The 13,758-nt window shown below is 30.5% G+C and overlaps 1 protein-coding gene across 1 annotated transcript; it reads left to right on the top strand.

Moving 5' to 3' along the window:
• Positions 1-10,590: 10,590 nt before the first annotated feature.
• Positions 10,591-11,877, top strand: LOTGIDRAFT_131645 (hypothetical protein; the record flags this gene model as incomplete). Its single annotated transcript, XM_009066299.1, has 1 exon — positions 10,591-11,877. One exon carries the CDS (start codon positions 10,591-10,593, stop codon positions 11,875-11,877), a length of 1,287 nt encoding a protein of 428 aa, XP_009064547.1.
• Between the last annotated feature and the right edge of the window lie 1,881 nt (positions 11,878-13,758).

Below are 13,758 nucleotides of genomic sequence, written 5' to 3'. Positions count from 1 at the left end.
TTTCTATGTGGGCATTATGCCAAAGAGTTAAACTACAATTGGTAGTGAAAGATAGAAACTATAAAGTTGATAAAGTAAGGTGAAATGTGTTCTAGGTATATTTATGATTTATTATCACCAATCTCTAATAGTTCTATGTTATATCATGATTTTAGTGACAAGTGACATATTGACGTAATGACAAGTGTGATCTATTGTTAGATTGTGACATGTCACGGTGCGACAAGGTTGAATATGCTAAGTAGTATATGGTAAAATGTTGGTATCAGTAGAATTATACTAGTCAAATTAGATATCATGGTATTTGTGAGGTGAATGGAGAATTATAATCAGATTGTCTATAGCTGTAAGGTTAATGCTCCAAATGGACATCTATCAGACTAAGCTCTCTATGAATGGACTATTTCTATATTCTAACTATGGATTCTCGGACAGGATCTTATCAATGTGAGTAAATAATTTTTTCTCTTAACATTTGTTTTTATTTAATACTATATAACTGATTATTATGCAAAATCAAACATCAGAAATAGAATAGCCCATCATATATAAATTCTTGTTAACAAAAATAAGTATGTCACTTATAATGCAGTTATTACATATGTTTCTAAATGGACCATTAAACATTTCCATGAAATCTTAAACAATGTGTCAAAAAGAAGTAGTGAATTACATTTTTTTATACATTATAAAGACTGTGCATTAATGAATAATATTTTTAATTTCATAAGTTGCTATATTTCCAATGTGCTTATAGTATTCTCCTCTATTTTCGTATTGATTGCAATCCTCTGAACAGAGAGCGCTTTCTCTTTCAGCAGACACTTGGCTTAGTCTTATATTTTCATCTACCATTATGGTTCTTTGACTAATGACTTTGTTGACTTATGGATTTTGATTTATGAATTGAGATTGGTTTCCTTATTACTTAGTTAAATATTAAAAAAATTACTCATAGTTGGACTTGTGATTTGGTTTTGTGATGCATGTTTTGGCAATTGACATTTTTAATTCACAATATTTTCAATTTGAAATTTCTTCTTGTAAAATATTTTTCTGATGTCAGCTTAGAAGCTAAACGCAATTTGTGTTAAAGTGTTGTGAAAGTATTGGCATGAAGCTGATTGTATTGAACTTCCTACTAAATTTATACCACAGTATTACATCATCATAGTATTGGCTGAGAAACGTGTTGTAATAATTGTTTTTCTTGAATAAAACAAATAGTACGTGATGAGAATGGAATATCCAGACTGTTGTCGTCATTATTTATTACATTATAATATATATTGTGACGTATAACATTTTGTTTATGAGATATTGTATAACTTGTAAAAAGATTGTGTATATACTTGTGTAGAAGACTTATAAATTTGTGATCAAAATTTAATACTAAATGGATCAAGAGATTTAACATGTAAGGTATCATCCTGTACTTTCGTTTTAATTCTGTAATTTGTTATTTTTTCACTGCAATTTTTTTGTAATAAGTGTCAATTTATTTTTTCAATTCTGTAGAAATATTTTTGATATTAAGACGTATTGTGAAAAGAAACCTACAGCTTTATTATATTATTTATTATTTGAGTAGGTAATAAAACAGGTGCCAAATATCTATTACTCAATTATGGTGACTAATCTAATGAAGAGCCATTTAGTTAGAGGCAGAAGATATTGTAGTTTATTAATTTAAAGTTGTGAAATTTAATTATCAATTCAGTAAGAAAAACCTGTGTCAAATATAAAAATAAGGCCAGACCAATTTATTTTCTTGTTTTATGGATTTTTTCTTAATCTGTTGAATAATCTGTAAAGGCAGGTGGAGAAAAAAGAAAAAAAAAGGATGAAATTGATGTAAAGGACAAGAGAAAGAAAAAACCTTACTAATGTCAGGATTGACCTGGTTTTCCTTACTTTCTCAGTAATTATTTAATCAAAAATCATGTTTTATTTTTAATGGGAGTTTCTCATGATGATTTTTTTTGTTATCAGGAATGAAGGGTGGTTCTTATTTTACAGCACAGCTGATATTTTTCTTTTTAATATCTGTCAAATTGAGGTAGGAGGATCTATAAAACAAGAAAATCAGTCTAAAATGTCTGTGATCAGTTAGCATGAGTTGTGTCAATAGGTCCTATATTATCAATAAAACAAAATTTATTTTGCAGTATTTGATTAAAAGTGTAGCCTGATATTAAAAAGGAAAGTCTATCTACAGAATAGTTCAAATATAAGTTTTTAGTGTTGAAGGACACCATCTCTCTTTTTCCAGGAAGTTAAAAATAACAACTGGACATTTTCAAGGATATGGCTGAGAACTGTTGTTAGAATAATTGACAGCCTGATAACTCCTTGTAATTTTACTGTCAGTTGAGGTGGTAAGAAAAATAAAAGTCAATGTAATGTCTGATAATAATTGAGATATAAACGGTGTTAGATTGTGAATCAGAAAGATTATCTATATTCTGTCAATTTACATGTCTGTATCTGTTTTTATACTCAACATTATTTAATTGTTTTTATATCATTGCTTCATCAGCTCTTATACATTTAGAACTAAAGGAGGTAAAATGTCATTGTTTGAAGGATGAACACTTCTTAATCAGGTTTTTCTTAACTTGTTTTAATCTCAGATGATGTTATTACCAAGTGCAACAGTAATCTACAAAACTAAATTCAAAACCTGAAATAAAAATTTAGGGTTTGTTAAAGCACCTTCAGATTGTGGATTTAGTATTTGAAAGTATGCTTGATTAGCTAAGGTCCAGGTGTTGTGAACTAGAATAATCTGATCAATATTTACTGCAGGGTAGTATATTGTAATATTGTTACATAACATGGCTACTGCTCATTAGTTAGGTTTCTTTACCCTCTATTATTACCAATATTACAATCATCCTAAATCAATCTAGATTTCTTAATTGACAGTAAGACATAGTTTGTCTTTCTTATATAATTAATAAAAAATCTAAGCTGAAATGGCATAAGGGCATCGCAGATTATAGGATATATATTAATATGTCACAATCAGGTGATATATTGAATTACAAGATATTATGATACATTTGGGTACAAGATATTATGATACGTTGGAGTATAAGATATTATGATACATTTGGATACAAGATATTATGATACTTTGGGGTACAAGATATTATAATACATTAAGATACAAGATATTATAATACATTGAGATACAAGATATTATAATACATTGAGATACAAGATATTATGATACATTGAGATACAAGATATTATGATACATTTGAGTTCAAGAGATTTTGATACATTGAGGTACAAGATATTATGATACGTTGGGGTACTAGATATATGATGCATTAGGGTACTAGATATATGATGTTTTAGGGTACTAGATATATGATACCGCTGGGTACAAGATATTATGATACATTAGGGTACTAAATATTATGATACACTGTGGTGGATACAAGATATATTAGGGTACTAAATATTATGATACATTGTTGTGGATATTATGATACATTAGGTTACTAGATATCATGGTACTTTGTGATGGATATAATAATGTAGTACTAGATATAATGATACATTAGGGTACTAGATATTATGATACATTAGGGTATTAAATATCATGATACATTGTGATGGATATAATAATGTAGTACTAGATGTAATGATACATTAGGGTACTAGATATCATGGTACATTGTGATGGATATAATAATGTAGTACGGTACTAGATATAATGATACATTAGGGTACTAGATATTATGATACATTAGGGTATTAAATATCATGATACATTGTGATGGATATAATAATGTAGTACTAGATGTAATGATACATTAGGGTACTAGATATTATGGTACATTGTGATGGATATAATAATGTAGTCCTAGTTATTATCATTGTGATGGATTTGATAATAAATGTATGTAACAGTACTATATATCATGATACATTGTGATGGATGTTATATCACATAGGGTTATAGATACAGCTATTGATTTTTGTTAATACTTGATAAAATGATTTGAAAGTAATACAAATTCTCTTGGTAAAGGTTATGTGGAACGTAATGGTGTTGAAGGTATTAAAGGATATATCATAATGCCGAAATTTAATTTTTATACCCCCACATGGAAATGTGGACGTATATTGCCGTCGCCCCTGTCTGTCCGTCCGTTTACATTTCTTGTATACGCAATTGAGGCTACAGTTTTTATCCGATCTTGATGAAACTTGGTATGCATGTTGATGCCATCTCGGTCAAGTTGGAAATTGGTAATAATTGGATGACTGGTTTCAGAGTTATTGCCCCTGACTTAGTAAAAACGTGTCAAATTTGGCTTGTAGGCACTATAGAGACTACAGTTTTTATCTGATTGTGATGAAACTTGGTATGCATGTATATATTGATAAGATCTCAGTCAAGTTTGAAATGCGTAATTATCGGATGAATGGTTTTTGAGTTATTGCCCTTGCCTTAGAAAAAAAGCGTCAAATTTGCTTTGTAGGCGCGATAGAGGCTACAATTTTCATCCTATCTTGGTGAAACTTGGTATGCATATATATATTGATGAGATCTTGGTCAAGTTCGAAATCGGTAATAATCGGATGAACGGTTTGCATGTATATATTGATGAGATCTCAAGTTTTGGAGATATGACCTTTGAATTAATTCAGTACGTCTTATTTGGCTTGTAGGCCTGATAGAGACTATATTTTTTATTTGTTTTTTTGATGAAACTTGGTATGAAACCTGAGTTAAGCTTGAAATTAGTAACAATCGGATGATTGGTTTCACATATTAAACCACTGTAGACTTTGTTATCATTTCTAACAGCTGTTAGTGGGCGAATGTTACCTTGCCTGGCAAACTATCTTTTACTATTATATATTAAGTCAATTATGCACAAAATATTATTGTTCAATTTTTACGATAATTCAATAGAGATTATCCTGCACATTGTTGTAGAATTTATAAACAAGTTATATACCAACATGAGGTTATTAACCGATATATACTATAGTAAATTAATATTGTGTATGATTATTGATTATTATAGGAGGAATTAACATAGTTCATAATTAGAATAATTATACTACTAACATGTGAGTTATGTTTCAGAGACAATTAGGCATGGCTATATTGAATTTAATGGATTGAAATCATTAGAATAAAAATCAATTTACAATGTTGTTACAATCTCAATGTTGTTGATCATAACACATGAAAGAATAGGCTTATGTATATTTCCCTTTTAGAAAACCAAACAGCATAGCCCTTCTTCATTAGCCCAACAGATGCTAGTAAGTTATTCTGCCATTCCGATGCTTTTCATTTCTTTCCTTTTGTCAAGGTGTTAGGTTTGTAAGATAATAAGTTATTAAGGAAATGAAACCTAATTTTACAATGTTAAACTTGTGTTCTTGTAGTCAGAATAACCTATTTACATTGATAGAGTTGCTAGACTACTCATTTATTACATTTATTTCATGCTTGAATTTATTTAACTTCTCATGACTTTGACGTCAGATTATCCTGTAATTCCTCTTGAAATAAAGATACCTCAAATTAGAAAGTGTTTGACAACAAAGAATTTGAAGAAAGGTTTTTAAAATCCATGTTACAAATATTTCATAACAGCACTAAATTTTACAAGAATTGAAAAGATAGCTTGCGTTGCAAGATAACATACGCCCACCGGCCGCTGTCAGAAATAATAAAACAGTCTTTAGTGACTAAAGTACAAATTTTCTCATATTGAAGAAATTATTTATGCTGAATAATTCCACAAAAAAATTTTTAAAATCAATATCAATAACCCAAATACAACAAACAATTAAATCACACAGCTCTAATCAAGGGCAAAAAACAACTTTTGATGCGTGTTTACTAAGTCAAGGGCAATAACTCAAAAAATGTTCATCAAAAATATCACTTGTTAGAACTTGTCAGATCTTATCAATTCCAATGATCACATCAAGTTTCATCAAAATCGGTTGAAAACTGTAGTGTCAATCCTGCTCACAAACTATTTTTAACAAATTTCAACACGTTTTAACAAAGTCAAGGGCAATAACTCAAAAACCGTTCATCAAAAATGCGCCAAGTTAGAACTTGTCCGAGATCTTATCAATTCCAATGATCCCACCAAGTTTCATCAGAATCAGTTGAAAACTGCAGCTTCAATCCTGCTCACGAACTATTTTTAACAAATTTTCGACGTGTTTTAACAAAGTCAAGGGCAATAAATCAAAAACCGTTCATCGAAAATGCATCAAGTTAGAATTTGTCCGAGATCTTATCAATTCCAATGATCACACCAAGTTTCATCAGAACCGGTTGAAAACTGTAGCTTCAATCCTGCTCACGAACTATTTTGAGCAAATTTCAACTCGTTTTAACTAAGTCAAGGGCAATTACTCAAAAACCGTTCATCGAAAATGCGTCAAGTTAGAACTTGACCGAGATCTTATGAATTCCAATGATCACACCAAGTTTCATCAGAATCGGATGAAAACTGTAGCTTCAATCCTGCGCACAGAAAAGTAGGACGTAAAACTCCATTCATTTCATTTCATTTCAATCCTGCGCACGAACTATTTTTAACAAATTTCAAGGCGTTCTAAGTCAAGGGCAATATCTCAAAAACTATGTCAAATTCGAACTTGACCGAGATCTTATCAATCTAAAGCATCACACCAAGTTTTATCAAAATCAGATAAAAACTGTAGTCTCTATAGTGCTCACAAGAAATGTTGACGGACGGACCGATGGACAGGGGCGACGACAATATACGACCACATTCATGTGGGCGTATAAAAAAGTGTTTATCTTTAAGGAAGGAGGTATAACAAATCTGTTAAATAAAACAAGAGATATTCCAAAATTTCTTATTGAATTAGAAGAAAGGTTTGTGTCAGTAAAGGACCATTCTATATATCATTTTAACAGAACTTCATTTCATATACCAAACTAACTAACACAATTTCATGAAAAAGATTTGTCATATTTAAGATAATCTTATCTTTATCAAGCACTGATAGAACATTGACACTACCTGCTATTTAATAATAAAACTTCCTGGTTTGACTGAACTGGCTACAGGCAATAATTGAAATGAAATGACTAAAAATGTTATTTATATTAGTATTTTGTCCTATTTTTCTGCATCTATTGGACAATCAACATAAGACGAGTTTGAGAATTCGAACTCTACTTCAGCTAATGTATATTCCTAGATGGTTAGTATTTTTGAAATAGCATTGAAGTATTGATAGTATATATAAGCAGTATTGTGCTTTGTTTATTAATGTAGTAGTTCAGTGTAGAGAAGACGGATGTGAAATGAGTTAAAGCAGGTGGTTTCATGTATTATTACAGGTTGTGATGAGAACAGGTTTATTTGATGCTGAACTTTCTACCTATACTTACTAATAGGTTAATAGGTTAATTAAAGGTTTAGGAATGGTTGGGTTGCTGCTGTGATCTTGGCAATCGTTATGTCTGACTCAAGGTAATGACAAATAATAAGGTTCATGCTATCTTCAAACTCTTAGTGGTTTATCAGGTGCATAGTTTAACAGTGTATTTGATGCAAACTAATGTTTTATGTGGGGAATGAATTTAGATTGCCAGGCCAACTCAAAGGTAGTACACTGTATGAAGTGGCTTTAGCTGTTGTTTGTCAATGCATTTAAAAAACATCAAGTTTGCACAATGCCATTGCATTCTTCTAATCATCTCTCCAAGTGTTTTGTTATGTTTTGTATCAAAATTACTTTTGCTAGATATGCATCAACTAAAATTGACAAGTTTTTTGCAAGCATAAGAAAGAATTGATTATTTAATATAATGGTTTAGGTTGAAAAATATAGGGAATTTTTATGAAAAGTTACATAAAGCTTATCTTGATCCATATTTCAGATATTTCAATAATGACAACTAATTATTGATAATTAGAACTAGCTTCATAATTATTGTACTTAAAAAGAAAATTATTGTGTTCCTTCCTTGAACCATATTGAATTTAGTTAGCAAGATGGAGCCAAATTTTTCATATCATTCTATAATTCTGGATAATTCTCTCTTAGTTATGTATATTTAACAGATGACCCACTGAAATGAAAACATCAAAGATTGAATATTAAATATTGAATTTAAGGATGTTAAAAGTTTATGTTAGTAACATAGTTCTATGTTTGAGATCAGGCTTTTACATGGTTTTAGGTCACAGAGTACAAGTAATCTATTGTGATCTTCACATTTTACAATACATGGACAAAACTCTCATATCAACATCAGGTTGAATAGGCTTCTTAAGAAGGAACCAACACAGCAAATGTGATATGTTTAGGAGTCTGTTACTGTTGCAACATCTGATGCTACTGTATGGTTATATAAATAATGCATTCAAATAAAAGATTTTATTCTATATGGAATAGTTTTAGCTATACAGTGTCACGCACCTTTCTAAGCCACTCATACAAAATGATTTCTGTCATTATGTTTCAAGGGGAACAGTTGGCATTTTCGGGGATTGATTTAGGTCTTGTAGGTGCTTTTAAGAGTCGTAAGAAGTACTAAAACACACGGAAATTGCGTAATCCCTTCAGATATACCTCAAATTAGAAATTTCACTGTCTATTCCTATATATTTGTTTTCTATGTATGGCATAGTCTCACTAAAATTCGAGTCAAATTTTTAACTTTCAAACGTGAATACACATGGATTTGAACGCTCAAATTTCGACGTAGAGCTATGAACTCTTATACTGATCATGTAAGCTTAAAAATTCTTGTTTATGAAACTAAGGTATGATTGTTTGAACAGATAGTGAAGTTATTCCTTTAAGCTTCCCCAAAGAATGATTATACATCATAATATGATTTAGAGGACTTTAACCTTAAAAGGAGGTGTTATTTGGACAATTGTCAACTTTTGCCCATACTTGTTCCAGCACTATGGCCACACATGTTATTGACCTTATATTTAAGATATTTTTGGCATGTCATTGATTTAAGGTCATGGTAAAATACAAGGATAATTAAGAAAGACCAACCTGCAATTCAGAAAAGGGGATTCAATGTTACTGGTGAATTGTAACAGTTGGTAGTTGTTGGACTGTTAAACTAATGTTATGAGTATCAAGGTAACACAGACTCGTCAGGTCATGTGCATGTGTAACAACTGTGTTTGTCTTAAAAAAAAAGAAAACAGTAAAGGGTAATTTTGTTTCTACTCAAGTTTAGGCTTTGTGTGTCTTTGAAACCTCAAAATTAAAGACTAAAGGTGTCAAATGCATGAAGAAAGGCTTTACATAAGATCTTTGTACCCCAGTATTATACAATATCATGATAATATTATTAGATAATCCATTATTAAATAACCATACATGTAAAGATTATCAAAATCTGTCTGTCTGATATTTGTATAAGTTGATATAATTCAGGTTTAGTGTTCTTATTATATCTTTCTCAAAACACTAACTACACTATTAAATTGTTGAATTGTACTGACAACATCAAGTGGTACTTGTAGAATTTTATTTGGGTACTGTAAAACTGTTATCATTTTAAGTTATAAAAAACTAAGTTACCATACTATTCAAGGTTGTATCAGGGATAATAATTTGTACATTTAAGCTTACTAAGGTTTTCATGTTTTTACAGTTTTTTGATTGTTGATGCTTTGTGAATCAACAAAAATTATCCCTATTTCATTTGTCCTTTGTGTAAATTGGCTTGTTTCAGCAAAGGATTTTTAGGAATTACATTTTTCCAGATTTTCCAGATTTATATGCAGATGGTTTTTATGTATATGGGAACTCGATGGCACTTTTTTGTAGAAAATTTGTTAAAATATTTTAAGCCATTAACATTATATCTATAAAGAAATTTGTCATTGCATTTGTGTTCCACCATTGTTTTAGTTCATTAAACATCTTTTACTCTGAAGTCTTTTTACTGTATTTTAAAGAATTGAATTATGTTTGGCTAGCTGTTATTAAAGAATACCTGTGGTTGTATATATAGCTTTATCTCAATCTTGGAAATGGAAAAAATTATTAATAATAGTGATGCAATTCATTTATTAATTCATTCACTGTAACAGCTGGTAATGGAACCTTACTAGAAAGTTTGATATAATCTAACCCTTTATGTGTTACAAATCTATTAACATATTTCTCCTTGTCTACCTGATTTATTGTCTATTTATGGAAGGAGTTGCAGGTGTCATGACATCTTAGTTTTGTAAAGTAAAAATGAATTTGTAATTCATCATCAGTTTAGTTATTGGTATTGGTATAAATTTATATACATTAATTATATATATTATAATTTATCATCTATTTAAATATTGATATTATTATATATTTTAGAAAGAAGTATGAATGATGTTTGTTGATATAGACATCCTACAAACACAGTGAATACTCTACTACTGTAAAATGATGGTGTGATTGTGGGACAAAATGCAGACCGTTATCATGGATGCCAGCTATGGCAATGGAATGAATGGTCCAGCGGCTGTTTTGCCAGATCCGGATTTATTGGAAAATGGAAAACATGAAAATAGACGCTGTTCACAGGATTCTTTTATGGAATATGCCTCAAGGAATATAAGACAAACTAATACAAATAATGCTCAGTTAAATCGCAGAGCTGATCGTCATCATTCAAAACGAATGAGGCGAAGATTAGTGTATAAAAATGGTGATGTAAATATTACACAAACTAATATACGAAAACGCAGACGAAGATATTTAGCCGATATTTTTACTACTTTAGTTGATATTAAATGGAGATATAATCTAATGTTATTTGCCTTAGCTTTTACATTAAGTTGGTTAATATTTGGATTAATTTGGTGGTTAGTGTGCTTTTCACATGGTGATTTAGAACATTCTGAAGATACAGAATGGAAGCCTTGTGTTAAAGAAATATATTCTTTTACTTCTGCTTTATTATTCTCTATAGAAACACAACATACAATAGGATATGGTTCTCGTCATACAACAGAAGAATGTCCTGAAGCCATTGTTCTAATGATGTTTCAGTCATGTTTTGGTGTCATATGTCAAGCCTTAATGACTGGTATTGTGTTTGCGAAATTATCAAGGCCTAAAAAACGAGCTGAAACTCTGATGTTTAGTAAAAATGCATGTATATGTAGACAGGATGGTGATATGTGTTTATTATTTAGGGTAGGAGATATGAGAAAGTCTCAGATTGTTGAAGCACATATTAGAGCAGTATTAATAAAAAAGAAAATAACTAAAGAAGGTGAAGTGTTACCACTGTATCAATTTGATGTTGATTTAGGTTTCGATGAAGGTCGTGATCGTTTATTTTTAGTTTGGCCTGTGATAATTGTCCATAAAATAACCGAAAACAGTCCATTTTGGGAATTATCCCCTGAAGATTTACATCGAGAACAATTTGAACTTATTGTCATACTAGAGGGTATTGTGGAATCAACCGGTATGACAACACAAGCTAGAAGTTCTTACCTGCCAGGCGAGGTTTTGTGGGGACATCGATTCGAACGTTTAGTTACTTTTCAAAAAGAAGATGGCCAATACCAAATAGATTTTTCACGTTTCCATAACACCATTCCAATTGATACCCCTTCATGTAGTGCCAAAGAACTGGCTGAAATGACCTCTCATGGAAATTGTCCTGAAAGTACTTTTATAGATGAGGATGAAAATACATCTATTGTGTCCAAATCCGAACGCTTCCCCAGTCCATATATAGTTAAACGACATGGTGTAGCTCAAACTGATTTTTATGATGATGAATTAGACTCGCCTCAGAATTCGTCACTACAGAGAAGTGTGAGTACTGATTTGGGCTCCAGAGATGAGTCAGAGACTCTTCTGTGACTATTTTAAGGGTAAGTGTTGTAAAATTATCAAATTTTCATATACTTGCAACTAGATTGTTAAAGTCAAGCAAAGATATTTTTATTCATCCTGTCTCTATTCAAAACATAAACACAATCAGTCCACTTTATTTTTGGGTAAAATTGTTTGTAATAGAAAAGATACATCTTGCCTTTCATTATGTTAATTACCACTTAAACTACATAAATATGAAGTGCTCTGCTCGTGTTTTTGTTTTGAATGGGACCTGGATGAGAAGAAATATCTTTCTTCGACTATACTATAGGTTGATTAATAACTGACCTGAAATCTACGATGTCTATTAATGTCTGCACATGTACAGTATTTATGGAAAACTGGACAAAAAAATTGATTTGTGCTCAATTTTGATAATATTGTACAAGTTGTTGATTTTATAGAAATATATATTTATAATATATACTTCATAAAATCAGGTTTTATTTGATATGCTGGTTTTCCTTCAGACTGTCAAAGGAAAAATATTGAATATATTTAGCAGCCAATTGTAAGGTTTCGTATATCTTATGATTCATTATCAGTATTAGCGAATTATGTCCATTTGACAAGTAGCTAAGAGCATTACCTTAGGTTCTATTAACTTGACATATATGGAATCCTGGTGTTACTGATATATTAATCAGGGTTTAATACATCATATCTACATATTTAGCCTTGAGATTCACTGATTTCAAATTAGCTTTACAGGTCAAGGAATTGGACAAAACAATTGGCTGTTGAAACCAGTTATTTTAGGCTTAAAGGAATTGTTTGTCAAAAATATCACAAGATAATTCATGTATTAAATTCTTATATTACCATCCTTGCCAGAAAAAACCAGGAAGCCATAAATATTGTCATTAAAAAGTCAGTCTTCATCTTCTTCTCAGAACAGTTGTCAGAACTGAACAGATGAATTTTGTGCAATGTGAATGGGCAAGCATTCTGAGAACTATTCTAAATTCAAACCTCGAGGAGGTGGTCTCCAAACAGTTCCCAGAATGGACTTGATAATTTAGTGTAATGTAGACGATAAACGTTCTCAGACAAATTTACTGAACATGCCTGACAGTTCATTACTCAGTGTTAGTGCTGTTGGAAATAATCAATATATCGATAACGATCTGTGTGTATCAATATCGATGAAATTTTTAATCTACTTTCACTTTTCATATGCCAGTTCCTGATTATGGTTGAAAATTAATGTTATTTTTGCTTAGAATAATATTTTACGCATAACTATCGTTTTTATATTAAACCTATGCTTAAATAATTGAATATGACGTTAGTTTTAGTTTTGATTACATTTACCACAATCAAAAACTATCGTAAACAAGTTCGACCGCTTCTAAAATTTTAGTTTGTAATTAAAAAAGAAAAACGACAATGTGGAAAAACTAGTTTAATAAAACTGAATATGGGGCAATCCATGGTGAATTTATATTTTTCTTTATGGTTTTGTCTTAACAGAACAGATCAACAAAGAAATTTGTATAATAATATTTATTTTGATATTTTATGATTTAATGTTAAGTAAAGATTATTTCTCACATACTTTGTTTTTAATTAAGTTTAAATAGGATGGAATGCATATCAAACCTAAGTTGCTCACAAATTTGAAAATATCAACTCAATGACATTTCACAATATATCGCAATACATGTTGCAATACACGAAGGTGTATCGTAATATATTGCAATACGAGTTTTAGTTACAATATACACCCCTACTCAGTGTAATTGTAGTTTACAAGGACTAAATTCAACTTCTTTATAATTCCACAGACAAGCATGCTGAGAATAGTTTCCATTTAAACTACAATTGAAGAACCATACTCAGACCACTTGAATTTACTGTTATGTA

This window comes from Lottia gigantea (genome assembly GCF_000327385.1).
Source record: "Lottia gigantea unplaced genomic scaffold LOTGIsca_75, whole genome shotgun sequence".
In the NCBI taxonomy this organism is placed as follows: Eukaryota; Metazoa; Mollusca; class Gastropoda; family Lottiidae; genus Lottia; species Lottia gigantea.
This window is presented reverse-complemented; position numbering and strand designations above follow the sequence as displayed.